The sequence below is a fragment of the Lepidochelys olivacea genome, assembly GCF_965140295.1.
Source record: "Lepidochelys olivacea isolate rLepOli2 genome assembly, chromosome: 9".
NCBI lineage: Eukaryota > Metazoa > Chordata > Testudines > Cheloniidae > Lepidochelys > Lepidochelys olivacea.
The window spans coordinates 73566525-73585324 of record NC_140419.1 but is presented as its reverse complement, the minus strand read 5'-3'; the positions used below and the strand labels follow the sequence as shown (position 1 = coordinate 73585324).

Here is an 18800-nt window from a genome sequence, read left to right as displayed (position 1 = left end):
AAAGAAACAAGAGATGGGTCAGGGAGAAACTGAAAGAAACTCCCACTCCTGCTGATCAGTACACAGAGTCAGAATATGTCTTGTGCAGATCAGTGGAGAAAGAAGGCAGAAGTCTCAAAGGCAAGCAGAGTCTTAGAAAGGAGAGGGAAGGTTCACACAGTTAACAAAATGGATGCATTTTTGCTGGTGGCATGGGACCAGCTTCTGCTAGCTCTAGCAGGCTCTTAACAGAGTTCCTATATGTGATGTATGGAAAATGCAGTGGATTGTTGACCTTTGTGTTCTGCATCATTTAACTGCCATTGTCCTAGAAAGGTAGTGCCATCTTCCAGTGTCATTTTGGAGGGTTCTGCCATTGGTTAGTTTTTGGTGTTTATATGTGCAAATTTGGCCCTTAAAAACTGTTATGATAAAATCTTGGATGTGTATTTAAAATATATCAGGATAATGTAAGCTTTATAAAAACCTAGATGGTGTTTTGTAAATGACAGCTGTTTGCCAGTTTCAGATTGCTGAAAGTTTGTTTGCTGCCAGGCTTGACTATCCCTGTGCAAAAATCTGTTAAGCATTGTAGACATGTTATCAGGATTTATGTTAGTCTTCCTGGTCTGGAGCATTGCTTGTAACTAGGAGCCATCATTTGGAGTTACAGATGATTTTTTTCTCCTCAGTAGCTTATTATGTGAGGGGGAAATTGCTTGTTATCGCTATGTCTTTTGCCCAGCAACCCTGATGAGCATTTGTGTACAAATTTGACTAAAATTTGTCAAACATTGTACATAGGAACTTAAGCTGAGATCAGCTTCTTTGCCCATCAATAAGGCCCTACCAAATTCATGGTCCATTTTGGTCAATTTCATGGTCAGAGGATTTAAAAAATTGTAAATTTCATGATTTCAGCCATTTAAATCTGAAATTTCACAGTGTTGTAATTGTAGGTATCCTGACTAAAAAAGGAGTTGTGTGGGGTGGGGGTCACAAGGTTATTATAGGGGGGGTTGCAGCAGTGCTCCTCTTACTTCTGCACTGCTGCTGGCAGCGGCTCTGCCTGCCTAGCTGGGGAGCAGTGGCTGCTGGCTGGGAGCCCAACTCGAAAGCCAGAGCCTCTGACAGCAGCAGCGCAGAAGTAAGGATAGAAACATACGTTATTGCCACACTTACTTTTGCGCTGTTGCCTGCAGAGCTGGGCCCTTAGTCAACAGCCACCAGACTCCGGACACCCAGCTCTGAAGGCAGCAGTGCAGAAGTAAGGATGGCGTGGCATGGTATGGTATTGCCACGCTTACTTCTATGCTGCTGCTGGCGGGGGGCTCCCTTCAGAGCTGGGCACTTGGCCAACAGCTGCTGCTCTCCAGCTGCCCAGCTCTGAAGGCAGTGCAGAAGTAAGGGCGGCAATACTGTCATCCCCCCCTAAAATAACCATGTGACCCCCCTGCAACTCCCTTTTGGGACAGGACCCTGAATTTGAGAAATACTGGTCTCCCCCTGTGAAATCTTTATAGAATAGAGTAAAAGCACACAAAAGACCAGATTTCACAGGGGGGAAGAGGGGAAGACCAGATTTCATGGACCATGACGTGTTTTTCATGGCTGTGAATTTGGTAGGGCCCTACCCATCAATATAACCATGTCTCCCCCTTTTTTGAATCCTTCTAATTGGTCCCCTTTCTCCATTGCATCACGTTCAAGCTTCTTGCCTTGTTTTCAAGGCTGGGCATTATTGTGCCTCTCCTTACTTATCTCTGCTTGTCTAGTATTGTCTGATCTCCTGTCTTCTCTGCTCAGCCAATGATGCTAACCTTAACATCTTGTTTGTCTGCTTCTCCTCCAACTGTGCTTTCTTTCATGCCATGGCCTATATATCAGATGCTTTCCTTGGATGGTCTTACCCTTTCTGCATTCAAATCCCTATCAAGATCCATTTCTGCTCTGAGTACAAAAAATTAGCCAGCTATATGTTGTCGTCATCATCATCATCAAGATATGATGGAACTCTCAGGATGTGCCCTATTATCATCTTGACCACTTACTCGTGTACTTCTTTCTCTTACTCTTCATCTGTGACTGTTTTTCAAATTGTAAACTCTTTGGGGCAGCATCTTCACCTTTTTATATGTACAGCATGTACCATATTTTATGTGCTACTGTAATAGAAATCATTGACAATAATACAAATAGCTAGTTTAAGATAGTAAAAGAGCATTCAGCTTTAAGATTTTATATTTATATTTATTTATTTACTTATTTAATGCCAAATTGATTAGTCAGGTAAGTGGATATTGAGCTCCTGGGTGTTTTTGCAAAGGCTACACTTTCCCATCCAAGAAAATTAGATGGCATTTACAGAAATGGGTGAGCTGTGATGTCTGATGTTATCACTCACGTGTCACACATGTACATTCTTGCTGGTTGACAGCTAGCAACGTGACTTCCATGCTCCACATCTTCTGATTGGCATCTCAAAGGTTTGCTTTCACATATGTCAAGATGTGCCAGTTTGGTTGTGGAATTCCTGTCATTATAAATGCTCTATCTGGTTCAATCAATATTTGTCTTCTGTGGAATATCAGTGCTATTCCTGCAATGCTTTCTTGGGATGCCATGAATTGTAATTATAAACAGTGCAATAACTTGGCGGAATTATACATGCTTCCTAACAGAAACCAGTTAACGAACTACATGCATCACTTTCAAGGTATGCACAAGAAAAAAAGGGTTTTTCTCATATGTAGTTAATTACTTATAACAGTTTTACACATGTTGCAACATATATGTATATAATGAATCCAACTAAAATTTGGGTTTTTTTGCTCTGAACTTAAAAAATTCTAGTGGGTAAATCTTCTTGGGTGCAGAACAAGTCCAAGATGTTATCCCTGTGTGTGGAAAATGCAGTTACCAAAATCAGTATAATTTGAATGTGTCAGACTTGTGTTTTCCAAAGTGACTCTACCCTTTCAACAGGGAATTCAAGTAAAATACAAATATTTTCCTCTGAGTTTCTGTGCTAAATCCCAGATTAAAAATTAAGCAAGCATTTTCTGCACTAAAAGACATGCTCTCTAGGTTAATCTTAGTTTAACAGTGACTCAGGTGATTTCTGTATTAGATTCTGAGGACCTAGCAGTTTGATACTATACATTGATATTGCTGGTCAATGTTGCCTTTTTATAGTGCCAGATATTGCCACTGCTAAAGAAACAGGTCTGCATTTGTATAATTGTTTCACTCACTTAGAACCACTGAGTGGAGTCTTGAGTATTTTATTGGCTACATTTTGAGATAGCTTTGGCTATCTTGCTTTCATCTGTGCCAGTAAAAGCTCTGATTTAATTGAACAGATAGGTCACATGTCTGAGTGAGCATAATTCTTAGGATTAGATTTCTAGTGAAAATAACTGATCATTAATTCTAAATTTTCTTTCCATTAATAGTCTGCAAAACTTCTAGAGAATACTTTTACAGTTTACAAGGGAATTTTAGTTGTAGTTTAAAAACATAAAACTTTCTTTCATTGTTTTTAATATCAGAGAATGCATCTGGGACTCCTGATTCCCTAACTACTGAGAAGTTTGGCAGATACAATATTCTGTATGACAGGATGTACTGATAGTATTATGCAGCTGCACACATTTAACAATTTGGTAGGCTTGAATTGTATACCCTGTTCTTTACTGAGAAATGAGCTGGAACTTTTGTGGCCAGTAAAAAGGTGTGAGAGAGGAACAGGTAGCTGAAAAAGGACAAAGGATTTGATCTACTGGTCCAACGTAGCATCTCTTCTTTTGTGTAGGACCAAGAGGGAAGCAAAAGGCTTGGTCAGAGGAGAGAATGTAGCCTAATTTAGAAGCCTGTTGGGGAGCGGCACAAAACATTAGGCCCACCCTTCAAGCTCTGACTGGGTCCACAAAGAGGATACTTCTCCAGTCTTCTGTCTGATCCAACAGAACAGTGGCAGCATTGCCATTTGCTCCTGGCCAGTGCTTTGTGACCTCTCTGATGGGGATAATGCATAGAGAGGCTGTTAATGCTGATTTGAGTAGCACTATCTGTTTCACTTTTTTTTTAAATGTAGGTTTTAGTCCATGCGGATTATTGTTCTCAGCTGCTTCCTGCTACTTGCGATTTTTCTCGCCAAGGGAATGGAGGTGCCTACATGGGTGTGGAAAGGGGGGGATCTAGTCTACCTAAATTTCCTATCCGTGTGCTGTTGCCAGTGCCCCATCTCTCTCTCTCTCTCACACACTCTCTCCCTCTTTTTTTTTTTTTTTTTTTGGCAGCTTTGCTCCATTCCATGCTGAGCATTTTAATTTTTCTGAGAAAAATGAGTTATACGCTGAGGAGAGGATTAACTTCTGATTTTCCTGTTGACAAGAGCTGTTGTCTTTTGTCCATACAAGTCATTCCTGCGGCTCTAAAGTGAATTACAAGTCTATGTGTGAAGGAGAATAGCACCCCTTCCCTCAGTTTACTTTGGATTTTTCTTATTGGATGTAACAAGTTGAAAGGCAAACTCTCTTTCCCAGGGTTCTTTAACTCTACAGCACATAAATAACTTGGGGACTGGAGAGCTTTTGTACAAGTTGTTTTCAGAATTGAGAAATGTTTAAGGACATTTAGCAGGAGGCTGCATGTCTAGTGGACTGAGCATGGGCTTGGGAATCAAGATATTTTGAGTTTCAGTCTCAGGTCTGCCACTGTCTTGGTGTGTGATGTGGCTCTTAGTTTAAGATTTGCTATTCTCAGCTTCCCTGTCCATAAAATGGGGTTAATAAGACTGATTTTTAACTACCTCACAGGGCTGTTCTGAGAATTAGGTGGTTAATTGATGTTTGTAAAGCAGAAGGGGCTGCATATATTGTTGTATTACAGTGGGCCTGATCCTGCAGTCACACTTTGGCAAAAACTCTGCTCACTTTCCTGGGAGTTTTGCCTGAATAAGGATTGCCGGATCAAACTACTTCATTGTGAAAAATATGTTGATAATAGTGTAGATTAATTAAAACTATCATTCCACAGCATTTGTTTTATATCCACAATAAGTCTTTTTCAACAAGCTCTTTAAAGATGGGGGTAGAGGCGGAGAGGGTTTCAGTGACCTAGAAGTGGAAGACTTTTGTTTCTCATTAAACCATTTCTTGATGTTTCCCAATAGGTTTTCAGCTAAACACTTGTTAATCCCAGAGCTCTGACAAGTGAGGCCTGCTGAATTAGGCCAATCACTGCTACAAATAGCTAGTGCACATGAAACAGTAATCATTGCTTTCCAGTCTATTATTAGATTAACTTCATAGGGATTGCTTTTTTCTCCTGTGAGTTGGTGCATAAATGACATGCCTTACCCTCCAATAAATCTAACAGCAGAGTGGCTATGACATGATGTTCATACCCCTCAGTCCCATGACAGATTATTTTTGATTGCTGCAGAAGTTTACAGCAGCTTGAAACCATTAGAATTTAAAGGCATCATTGAAATTTTACAGCATACCTGACTCATACACAACACTGCTGGTACTGAGCTAAGTTTGTAGTATATTGGCTTCACGTCGTGATTGCCAGCCACAGTGAGTCTTGCTTACTTGTACTGATCCCCAGCTGTCATTTTGAAGAGGTAAACAATCATATGACACTTCTCCTCTGTGATCTCTCCTTGGAGAACATGTGCTTTTGTGAGTAATGAAGCTTTTTGAGATTTCCACCTTGGGAAAGTCATCAGTGTTGAACACTTGTAGGAACCACCTCATGTAGACACAAAACCTCATATATTTATATAGATGAACAAATGAAAACATGCCTTTGCCACTTATTAGCTTCTGCAGAGATTTTTAAACTGATGATATCTGGTCAATCTGTATATGTAGAATAAAAAAAGCTATATTGTTAGCAGATGGAATTCTATTTCAATAACATATAAGTGCTTTTAACAGTGTGTTTTTTTTCCAGATTTAAGAACTTTGTTTTTTCCTGATGAAACCCAGATAAAGTTTGCAAAGCTCAAGACTCTTCAAATCCAAGGTGTTTACTACTATTTATATCTCATGTCAATGACTGTATTTGGCTCTAGATATAAGCTTCGTTTAACTATTATTTTGTACAGCTGCATAGAATTTTGCTTCTTTAACCCTGAGGCTTGCATTTTTCAAGTTGCAAGACAGATGAATAGGAAGACATATGCTGTCTATCCATGTCTGTCAGTATAGCTATACCTGTGGGCAGTGCTTAAAGTGACCTGTAAAAAGTGTGTGTGTGTTGTGTGTGTGGGGTCTGTTATCACCCCCACATCTGCCTGTCCCTCTGCCCAGCAATTAAATCTTCCCCAACCTCCAAATCAGTCCTGTCCCACCATTAATTCTGCCCTCCATCTGTTGAATCCTCCAGATACCCCTTCCCCCATGCCTTCTGCAGTTCCCCCCACTCCTCATGCAGCTTCTTCACCCACCTCTCAAGTCTGGGGTGAGTTGCTTCAGAATCTCCTCTCCCCCTTGCCAGGACAGGTATTTCTGGGATGGAGGGAGGAGAAACAGAGTTGCCATCCTGTTGCTCATAGTGTTGGGTGGGGAGGGAATGTTTCAGAGCTGCCTTGAGCTGCTGGGCTCTTTCTGCTCCTCCCTCCCTCCTCTCCTGTGGGAATGGTGAAAGAGTTCTGCTTGCTTGCTGCAGGAGCCCGATGGGCTGCTGTTCCCCAGGAGGTGGGCAAGCAGGGAAACCAGAGTATCAAAGGGATTCCCCTCCCCGCAGTACTAAAATTCTGTGCCTCAGTGACCCAGCTTATTTTTTAGAAATTTTATTTCCTGGGTCTGTGACCCGTTGCAATCCAACACACTTTAAGCACTGCCTATGGCTCTGTATATGCATTTACCTTCATATTATATATAAAGTGTGTGTGTACACCAGACTAATGTGAAATTGGTCTCTAAATGTTTATATGCTTTATAATGTGATTTCATTAATTTTGTTTACCTTTACACTTCAAAAATCCTAGCTATGACAACTTGAACAAGCTAGCCTGTATCTATAACTTTCTTGGGCCAAAATTAGTTGGACAGTAGCACTGTTATTACCTTAATGTGTAGTACTATAATAGGTAGCCTGATTTGTATCAGAGAGAAAGTTAACACGAAGGCCAATCTAATACAGTCCAGTGGTGGTAATATTCTTGATCGGCATACTTTTTAGTATAATATGTGTAGTACCATTGGTGTGGTACATGTGAAATTCTCCAGAGAAAGCAATCATGTATTTGCTATGTCTTTTTCATAATACATATTAATTTCTAGCTTATCAAACCTATATATGTGCAGTTTCTATTACAAGAACAATGAGTTAGGAAACCTGGTAAGTTTTCAAGACTATGTTCTTCAGTTTGTGAGAGTATTGTGATCATAAGCTAGCCTGTACTGAATATTTATGCACATCACAAAATCTGTATACTTTTTGGAATTATTGTTTTCTGCTTAACAGAGATTAAAAAGTAGAATGAGAAATGACATAAACAGAAATTGTATAATGTATGCTAAAGTGCCATCATTCTACTCAACAGCATTGTGTTCACAGTTTGGATAAGGGATCACGTGACACAGAATGATTTCACATATGTGCTATAATATTTAGGCCACATAATATTAGGTTAAGTATAAATAAATAGGATGAATAATAGAGAATATTTGTTGAAAGGACATTTGGAATTCCTAAACGCAAGTATTTACACAAGAAACCTGATTCTAAGAGTTCTACTCATCCAGTCAGAGAACAGAATAGCTGGTATATGTTTAATCAAATCTAGTCAGCAGAATTTGAGAATTGTAACTATTCAGAGTTCAAGAACATTCTGCAGAAATTATTTGGGGTGAAATTCACTCTTGTGAAGAGGACCAGCAGAAGCCTTTATTTTGGACTTAAGTTATGCAAGCTACCTAAGGACCATTTGTGAAGTGAAAAAGAGACTAATTTAATCTAATGTATGGTTTGCTATTGTATCAGCTCTGGTATGGACAAATCACCAGCAATATTTTTTATTTTTTAACATTGAAATTTTTTTGTAATTGTATTTAAAAAGTGCTTCTATAGACAAAATTTTAAATTGTCAAAGTTTTTTTAAACACAAATACACTTCAAAAGTTTAGGCAGAAACAGTATTTTTCATGTGAAATTTCATATTAGGGCACATTTCTTCCAATGGATTTGTTAATCTTGGAAAAACAAAAGCTAGTTTTTTACAACGGGAAACTTGAGCTAACACATACCTTCAATGTAGTTGTACTATGGTACCATACTGTTGTAATGTTAGCAGGAGCAACACTTTTTTTTTCTGGTTGTGGATATTTCTTTACTTTTTCATCTGCCCACTTCGTGTTCCTTCATTTTTAAAAAATGAATGTTGAAAACATTGTATCACAAAATCCTTGGTAGATGATGTAAAAGGTTCTGACAATACATGGAGTCATATCATTTAAGATTGAGCCATTTTCTTTCTGACCTGTGAGATTTAAACCCCCAAAGAACTAAAGATTAATTCACTGTTTTTACACCAGATGTAGCCTCATAACACGTGGGATAAATCTTTTCTGCACCTGTAGTATAATAATTTCCTTATGCTATAATATAATACCTTGACTAATACCACAGCATCTTTCTTCTGACTTCAAAGAAACCAAAAACCACATTCAGATGGAAAACATTTTATTATTTTGTAATTCTTAGCTTTGTATATATTAAATGTAATAACTAATGAGTTTAGTAGAATAATACGTATTACCATATGCGAGAAGCATGTCTCATAACTCATGTACGCTTGTAAGAATTGTTAATGTTTGCAGTATTTGCAAGAACAAATCCATTCTGGAAATTATGTGGACGTATGCTTTCAGTTGGGGTTAAGTCCAGCATTTGGTCGAAGTTTTCTCTGTATTTCTGTCATGTCCCAATTCCTTCCAGAGAAAACAGTAATTTGTATCTTTGAGAGGAAGAAATGCTAATTGAAACCATGTAATAAAAAGGTAATTTAGTAAAACTATTAGTTTTTGTTTCTTACTCTTTTAAGTCTATTATTTTTAAAATTACTTTTGTATTAAAAAGGCTGTAAAACTAAGCTTGATGTCAGCACATTGCATATTCAGGCACATTTTAATTCTCATTTTCCTTTGCATGAATAGTAAAATCTTTATAAATTGGAAACTAAAATTAATTGAATAAACTCCCATTGAATGTGTTTATGTTTTTGCTTGCATTTTTAAAAAGCGCATTGCAAACTTTTTTTCCACAGCAAATGATGGTGCTTAACATTGACAACACCTCACTGAGATAATGTAGTGCAGGAAAAATAGTGCTGATGTAGGGGAGCAAATAACTTCAAACGTTCAGTAGCAGTTCTCAGAGTTACTATGTTTATTTCAGTAATATATCAGTTATTGCTGGTTTCTATGTCTAAATTTTATTTCCCAACACAATACAGAATCCTTAAGGTCAACGGCTATGGCAGGCCTTAAAGCTTGGTTCTCAGCTGGAGTTGTCACTATATGCGGACTGGAGGGTCTGCTGCTCAGTTTGTAAAGTACTTCTGCCTACTCATTAAACAGAATATCAAATTACTGAAATACAGACTGATGCCAAAATGTTCAAACTAGGGGTTCTGTAGTTAGGCACTAAAATAGATGATTTGACTTTCTGAGATCTTCAGTGCAGAACTCACTGCTTTGTATAACACCTCAGAAAATCAGGTCATTTAATTAAGGGTGGAGGTATGCCTAACTTTAGGCGGCTAAATTTGAAAATGTTGGCTTTCAAATTATTTGTAATCTTTGAGTTAACTATATTTTCTTACAACAATCATTTAAGGAAATAATCACAAATGTAATTTTATAATGAACATGTAAGGCCCAATTCAGCTAAGCACTTAAGTACATACTTGCCTATGAGCAAATAAGTTGTGCCATTGGATGTCAATGAAACCATTCACTTGCTTAAAGCTAAGCATGTGCTTAAGTGCTCTGCTACATTGAGGCCTAAATTCTTCAGACCTCCTCTTTTCTTAATTGTTAGAGCTCTGTTATAGCTTTTATACTGCTGCTGTTGTTACTACTACTATGTATTTTACAGCAGGAGCTGAAGTGGAGTAGGAAATAGAAGTTATACTCATCAGTGACTGTTGCTAGAGGCATTCTGTGTGTGGAGTACTGAAGGAGACAGAATGCTGCTGGGGCAGCTTGTTTAGAAGCAGTTTTTGTACCTCTTTTTAAAGGTATAAAGTGTTTCCTGTAGCACCAGCCACCAGCTGATGTGTAGGGGTGGTGAGGCTCTGTGTTTTCCTCCACTCCCCTAAACCAAGATTCCCTGAAGTGTGGAGTGCATCTAGCCATTCTATCCCATCCACCTTATAAATGCAGGGCAAGCTCTGGTGATGAGGAAAGGGGCTCTCTGTGCCTTTCCTTAATTTACATGTATATGTATCAGGGTAGCCAGAATGTAGCGCTTAACGTAAATCATAATGTGACCAAAATATTAACTGGAGAGTACAAACTGCATTTAAAAGGTAATAATGGAAAATACAATAGAAGTTAATTACTACCCCCAGAAAAATAACAGGCTTAGGGCTGTGGGTTACTTCCGTCTGTTAGCCATTCTTTGTAATGGCTGGAAGATGTTGTGAATGGGTATTAATTATCTTCTGCTGTCTTTGTGTCTCCAAAGTACATGATTTTCTTGGAACCAAAGATCATGTTATATGTGTAAATGACAGATGAAATAAATAAATATAGAAAATAACAAACATTAGACATAGTCCAAATCCCTGTTCATAGCAAACGGTAATTACTATTAATGATACCGAGTTCAAAAGGATTAAAAGTCATTGAGCCTGGAATCTAACATTCTTCTTCAAGCGCTTGCTCATATCAATTCCAGTTAGGTGTGCACCTGCGCCGTCATGCACAGATGTCGGAAACTTTCCCCCTTGCAGCTGCCTGTTGGGCTGGCTGTGGAGATCCCTGGAGTGGCGCCGACATGGTGCTCTATATATGACCCTGCCAACCCGATCCCTTCTTACGGCCAGTGACAGTTGTTGAAACAGTGGTCTCTTATTCGCAAGTGCTCCACTACTCCCTGGCTATTTACTTATCTCTGTATATAGTTACCCTATTGTTAGTTGTTAGCTATCTGTTATCTTTAGTGTTAAGTATAGTCTTTGCCGCTTGAAGGGGTTTCCCCCTTCAACCCGGGGCATGCTGTCCCAGTGCTTCAAACCTTGCAGCTCCTGCGGCAAGCCTATGCCCATGGGCAACCTCCACGTCTCCTGTCTTTGGTGTCTGGGAGAGGCCCATCAGGCGGATAAGTGCAGGATTTGCAAAGCATTTAAACCTCTCACTAGAAAGGAGAGGGACATTAGACTCAAACAACTCCTCATGGAGTCAGCTCTCCATCCGCCACAACGCTCGGCCCTGAGTGCCTCAGTGCAGAGCGCTCCTCCAGCAGTGCCATCTACAGCATCGAAAAAGGACTCTGCATGCCCCTCTAGGGCCCGGGGGTATCCTGGGGCCCAAAAGCGCTCTCCCCTGCACCGTTCTCACTCCCCGGTCACCTGTAAGAAGCAGGCCATGGAGAAGCCCCCACAAAGGCCCGAGGCTGTAGTCACACCCGCAACAGAACACGGTGCGGACCAGGGACATAATGCCCACAGACTTTCCAGTAGGCCTCGTCCTCCATGAGCCCCCGCCTCCCTGGGAATCCCCATACTGCCAGACTCCCTGCAGGTGGAGGAGGTCACGCTGCCTTCTACACCTGACACCTTTGCGGCCGCCAGAGGAGTATAGTCATAGGCGTCCAAGTCCAAGGTTACTCACCTTTTTGTAACTGTTGTTTTCGAGATATGTTGTTCATATCTATTCCATTCCCCCCGACCTTCCCCTCTGTTCGAGTAGCTGGCAAGAAGTAACTGAAGGAGGTCGGGCCAGCAGGGTCATATATAGAGCACCGTATCGGCACCACTCCAGGGGGCTCCACAGCCGGCCCGATGGGTAGCTGCTAGGGGAAAAGTTTCCGACATCTATGCACGCGGCGCGCGCGTACACCTAATTGGAATAGATCTGAGCAACACATCTCAAAGAACAACAGGTACAAAAAGGTGAGTAACTGTTTTTTCCTGACCTCAAGGCGAGACCTTAGTAAGCCATAAACTGGACTGGTCTCTTATTCTCAAAATGCTAAAAAGATTTCTAAGTCCACAGGTAGCAAGTCTCCGTCATCCAATCTAATGTTTAACCCTATTGCAGTATTAAAGTAATAGCCACATATTTGGCTTGGGTATATCAAACATTCTGTTTTCTGTAGATTTTAGGGAACATATGGTTTTATACTGAGACATTTTTAAAATCTACCTAAGGTTAATGTTCATGATGGCCCCTTGCAGCAATGTGAGGCAATAAACAACTTTTTGGTATGATTAAATGCTGAAATGAAGCTGGTTGGTTTTGACAACTGCCTAAGCAGTTTATTCTATATTTACTGTTGTGAACACTGACATCAAGGAAAAATGATAGAAAACCCACAATGTAAAATAATATGTTTTTTTGCTTCGTTTGTAAGGGAAGGAAGTTTCTGTGCTGTTGTCTCCTTGGAGTTTCTACTGATGTCTTTTTGAGGATGCTGACTGTGACTAAACAGTTGAGGGCATAGCTACAAAATGAATAGCTGTTTGGTGAAGTGGCTTACATTTAAAGGTAGCGTTGTAGTAGAATACATGAAGCCTAACCTTGGGAGGTGCTGTGTACTTTCAACTCCCATTCACTTACTGGGATTTGAGCTCACTCAACACCCCATCGGATCCTGTCCACAGGAGACCAATCTTAAAATATTCTCACTGTAACTGAATGCAGTAATTTTTTGTCTGGGCAGCAGGAAAAAAAGGACAGGGCTCCTTTAAGGGTCCTTACTGCATTTGGGTTATGAGAGAGAAGGAAAGGGGGGGACAGACTTACCTGAGAGGAGCCAAAGGGGGTTGGGGTTAGGAAGTGGCTGGGTCAGGTTGAGGCACTGACCCACCATGTGCACTGGGGGGGGGGAGGAGAGCGGAGGGTATATGTATACCCTCTGCATTTTGGAGGGAATTCTCTTGGCCATGAATCACTAAACTACATGGGACCCTTGGGATCTGAGTAGGATTGTGTTTTGTGGTCTGCTGTGGGCTTGCACTGGTCGCTTTTGTTTTGTTTCAGGCTGGGGGAAAAAATTCTGTCACCGCCAGATTGGTCAAGGCAGGGTGAGTTATTTTTTTTTCACTTTTCCGACAGTGGATAGGGAGAGGTAGGTAAGGAGGTTAGGTCAAGATTGTCACAACTTAGGAAGTAGCAGATGTCCAGAACTACAGAGGGGTTATGGTTCCCTGATAAACAGGAGTTAAAAAGTCCCCCAGTCTCCCTTAACCCTCAGAGGAGAAGGTGGAGTCCCAGCAACAGGCTGACTGGGACCGGTTGGAAAGGGGTGGGCTGACAGCAGCCCCCTAAATAGGTGGAAACAATTAGGGAAAGAACGATGACCTGCACCGTATAATTTATTGCTGGTTATTCCTAGTTACTTTAAGAGAATAAAGTTGTGGCCTAATTGAATCACAACCATTAAGAACACCAATCTACATTTGTGGGCTCAGATCTCTTTGGAGAGCCTAAACTCTGAACGGTAGAAAAGTATATCTTTCTGTATCTAAGTACCTTGTGAATTTTACAGCAATATATGCATGTTATGTAACAATCATTTAAAAACACAGGATATTTGGGTACCTAGATCAGCACTTTCAAATGGATGCCTAAAGTTAGGTTTCACAGTGTACTCCTAAATAGGTGGCCTGATTTTTAAAAAGAGTATCAAGTACTCAGCAGCTTCTGTTGACGGGATGCTCAGCACGTCTGAAAATTAGGTTAGCACTTCAGAAAATTATTTAGGTGCTTGAATATGGGTTCAGGAGCCTACCTTTTGAAAATCTGGATCCTAAATGCAATTTGGGTGTCCAAATGTAGAATTGGTTGCCCATACTTAGATACCAACTAGGCACACAATGTTAGTAAGTGTTTTAGTTGCATTTATAAGGAGGGATAACATTGAATTTTTCTTGGCAATAAGTATCTGAAATTTCTCATTCTTATAATATGTTATAGACAGAAAATAATCCGTCTATATTACTGTCCTAAAGGATATTAATTATCTCTTATGAAACACATATAAGATTTGCAAACATGTGAAAACAGCAGGCTACTGTAAACGAACAGCCATAAATACAGCAAATAAGTAACAAAGTAAATGGTCTGTGCAATTTGTTATGGTAGATGAATTGTTTTTCCCTACATTTTTCTTTTATGACCTAAAGGAATCCCTCAGGCTCAGCATTAGACCCAACTACTTGCTTATGGACTGGAAAATGCAATATATTTAAAACAAGTAGGTTGGGTTATTGCCCTGCTGAAAGATCCTAATCTTTTAAATGTGAAAAGCGAGAGCTTTGCCTCACACACGTTACAGTAGACAAAAGTTTCCTGCTTCGTTCAAATCCATTCAATTTTCTTATATTAAATGTGAACCGTAAACCTTCAGATAATAGTACAAAGGGTAGTTTGAATTATGTTTTCCTTTTTCTTTCCAAAACATAGCACATGCACACACACACAAAAACAAGTCAATGCAGTATTGACACAGGTTTTTTTATTTGCTATCAGTTATAAATGCTGGGATTACCTGCGTGATTGTTTTCTCAGAAACCCATAATGTAATCTCAAACCTAATACTCTGACAACCATGCACTAATTAAAACTGCAATTATATTTTTGCTCAAACAAAACGACTTAATAAACATTATCACAAACTGTTTACCCTTCCCCAAAACAATTTATGTTCACTAATACAATTTCCTATTAAAACTGCTGCCAGGTAAATTAAAAACTCTTGAAATAGTAAGTAAGTGGGAAATTAATTCAACAATTTAATCTAGAGTTAATAACAGTTGCAAGCTCAGAAAAAGATTGCTACAGCGGGGAGTTAATTAACAGCTTATTCCCCATTTGATAAAAGTAATCCACTCTAATTCCAGTGTAATTTACCGCAATGTAATATAAAACCACAAGCTGCTACTGGTGCTGGTAATTATTAGCCTTGTCCTGTGGCCACATTGTCAATGAAAGTTAGCAGTATCTTAATAATAAGAGGCTGTCTGCTAAATGTCCACAATTAAAGATGTAATATGAAATCTTCAAACTGCGACAACCCTGTGTGTTTCTATTCACTGTATACAGTCAGGGGTTGCTATTCAAATGGAAAGAAGCACATTTAATTGGTGCACCTAATAACCAGGTGTGCATTTTGTCTGAAACATCGTGTGTGACTTTAACAACAATACAGTGAATGTTCAGTTGTTGCATTTATCATTAGTAGAATGAGGCCTTGTGCTTAGCTGTGTAAGGAGCATATAGAAATATCTTCTCTTACACTTTTGTTTTGAGGTTAAAATAAAGAAACAAAAATGTGCGTGTTTTATTGCCTTTAACACTGGGCCTTTTGTGGTCCCACCATAGTAAATATTTTGGGGTTTGCTTTTGGGCAATCACGTGAGTCGCTTAGTAGATAACTCTCTCTTATTTATTCTAAGTACTTTCACCATTTTCTTCTTGGTGTCTGTATACCTGTGAGTTAGACTCCTCAGCCTTCTTGAATTATGTGTTCTTAGTATTTTTCCCACAGGGAATTGTCATATTAAAGATAAGTGAGTCCACTATAATAATAGGGTTCATCAAAGTTCATAAAAGTAATTTAAAAGGGCATTTTATCTATAATGTCATATAAATACTGATTGTGGAAGTAAGTAATGTATGATATTATCCTACCCCATTAGATGTTAACAAGGGTTAAGTGTTTATTTCCCACTATCACTATAACATTTGTTTACACCATGAATCTAGTTGAGTAGGTTCCTTCTGGGCCTTTAATGGATTTCTCAGAAATAAAATGTCTATCGGGACGTGCTTTGTCAGACAGCAAAGCCAAACAAGCTCAAGTGAGGTCATAATTACACCTTTTTATTTTTCTAGTCTGAGAAAGGATGAGTTTTAAGGGACAGAATAGGAGAATGTAAAAGTATAGGAAATGCCTAATACAGTCTTCATATACTATTGTAAGGGTATTAGGGCTGGTTACAGAGATGATGAGAGTGATGATTCAGTCAGAGATATTTGATTGTTAATAAAATCATTCCGTCTTTCTCAGTTCTTTTTCATACATTTTGGGAAGAGGTGGTTCAGTGCAGAGGCAGCTGAGCATTTAGGCCTAAATTACACTGCTACAAGTTACTTATATTGGGGCAGTTGGGCCACCTGGTCTCAGTAGGCACTGATATATCTCCTCTGTACTGAAAGCATTTTTCCATTGTTGCAGATGAAATGTTTCCATAACTTATTTCAGTGCTTATTTCTGGGGTGGTGCAGTACTAAAGTGGAAATGACATATAGAGGAAATGCTTTTGGGTTTTATGCTTTCGGAGTGACCAGTGCCTTGGTGTCCTTGATGATGCTAAGAACACGGCTGATCAACACCAACTGCATCCATGCCAAACCCATCACTGACCAGGAAAGGCTGCACAAGGCATCGGAGTAATTATAACATTTAGGGCTTCCACAGGGCTCAAAGGGTTTATAAAGTACCTTCTTCCTGGTACCCCAAACCATCCCATGCATGATACACATCGTTCAGTGCTTATGTGCTACTTCCTTTGTCATAAACCCACTTTAAAAGTTAGATTTAATGTTTTCCAGATTCAGACAGAATGTCAAAGATCATTCTTTGAAAATCTAATTTAGTGCTGTCAGTAGGAGTGATAATGAATTGCCCTACTTAGATGTTTCCTCTACTCCAGAAGAAGAAGAAAGGACAGAATTTAAAACTCCTCACTAACCTAATGAGCAATTGGTGTTCAAGGTGTCTATTCCAGACTTTTTCAGCCAAATGAGGTGGCTTAAAGGTAATTAACCAATACAAAGTCGGAAGGAGGGAATTTATTTGAGTTTAATATATGCATCAAATTATCATGTTACTTGCAGTTTTTTCTAGTAGAGTCTCTCAGTGTCACTTTTAATAATGCCTATTTGTGTCTCCACTGCAACCACTCCTTCCCCTCCCCTATTTTCAGAGTTGTGAAAATCTGCTCTCAGGTAATGTTAGGTTTAAACTTGACCAGTGACAACTGAATCTCGGAGTGATTTTTTTTTCTTTTACAAATTTTCAGTTAAACAAATAACGTGACTATTTTTAAGGGCTTGTTTTCACTGTAGTGTAAGCTCCGGGTGTAACTTGAGAGTTGTCCTTAATCCCCCCACACAAACCTCTGCCTTGTTTTAAGCATGAGCTAGCTGGCCTGCCAAAGGAGTATGGGTTGAAGCTCAAGTGCTGCAACACTCAAATACAGCAGGGATGCAGCTACAGTCCACAGATCTGAGTTAGTGTCAGGCACTGCCTCCTCTGGTAGTCAGACACAGTGGTTGGAGCAGAGGTCAAAGGTAGATGTGGGGTTGGAACTGGGCGAAGAGTGGCACTTGAATTGAGATCCAGGGACAGGCTGGGGTCAGAACTGAGATCAGAATCCATATACGAGCCAGAATCAGTATCACAGCTGAGTCCAGGGGCAAGCCAGGGGTCAAAGCCAGGTGGTCACAGTCCAGGGACAAGCCAAGTCAGTACCATGCGGGTCTAGACACAGGTCAAAAGTTTAAGCCAGGTAATCAGAGTCCAAATGTCCAAGGAGGGTCAGGAAGCAGAGGCTAGACTGGAGCACGTCAGTAACATGACTGAGGGAAAGTCAGAGGAGGGCCAAGGACAAGGTTGGAACAGGGCTTGGAGTCTCAAGAGTCTGAAACATTGCGAGGCAGCAGGAGGGTTCCTGGCCATGTAGTGATCTGACTGATGTGCGGCTCTGGGGGTTGGGGAAATACCTGAGCGGGGGGATGGGCGGGGGGGACGGGACGGGGCGGGGGGGGGACGGGCGGGGGTGTCATTTGACCCATCTTGACTCAGATAGGTTGCTGCCGCATGCCTGAGGGCTGAGTCACTGCAGGCTCTGTTGGAAAGGTAAGTCAGTGTGGGTGGGTTGTTGCTGCATGTGCCTGATTCGTGACTCACCTCAGCTCCCTTGGAGGGTCAACTGAGTGAGCAGCCCTGGTTTGGCTGTGGTTTGCTTCACAGTTAGCACAACTCATCATCTGCTAATCCAATCACTCTCCATAGCTTGAGTGCTGTTTCACAGTGTGGTTGCTCTCACATTAGCTAGGCAGGCTCAAGTGGAGTAACTCAGCTGTAGTAAATTTAGGTAACTATTGCAGTGAAGACAAGCCCTAAATTACATAGATTGAAACAAATTGCTAGTCACTTTCAAATGCAGTTTTGGGGGGTTTATCATAGTCCAGACAATTACTTTGATTTAAATATGTTTTGACAGGTCAATGATATAGTTGGGGTTGGTCTTGCTTTGACAGTGGCGGATTTAGAGTTAGTGGGGCCCTGTGCGCGGCTTCATTTTCAGGGCCCCTTCTCGGGACCCAGCCAAGAAAAAGAACATTCTCTCTTATCTCCCCCCCCGTTTTTCATTCTTTTTTTCTTCATCCTCCTCCTTTATTATAAGAAATGGGAAGTAAATGAAAATAAAGTGAGGTACCTTGATTGGGGCAGGGTGTTGGAGTGCAGGAGAAGGTGAGGGATGTGGGCTCTGGGAGGACATTTGGGTGCAGGGTGCAGGCTCTGGGCTGGGGCAGGGGATTGTGGTGAGGGAGGGGGCAAAGAAG

At 40.3% G+C, this 18800-nt stretch overlaps 1 protein-coding gene across 7 annotated transcripts in view; it reads left to right on the top strand.

Annotated features, from left to right (window-relative positions):
* DACH2 (dachshund family transcription factor 2) overlaps window positions 1–18800 on the top strand; it is a 455869-nt gene that overhangs the window by 265817 nt on the left and 171252 nt on the right. For 4 of the 7 annotated variants that reach the window (XM_084638530.1, XM_084638527.1, XM_084638532.1 and 1 more), the window contains exon 3: window positions 5944–6015. The exons of the other annotated variants lie outside the window; for them this stretch is intronic. In XM_084638530.1, the coding sequence (XP_084494656.1) occupies window positions 5944–6015 (72 nt within the window). The remainder of the gene's footprint in view (window positions 1–5943; window positions 6016–18800) is intronic. 7 annotated transcript variants of the gene reach the window in all.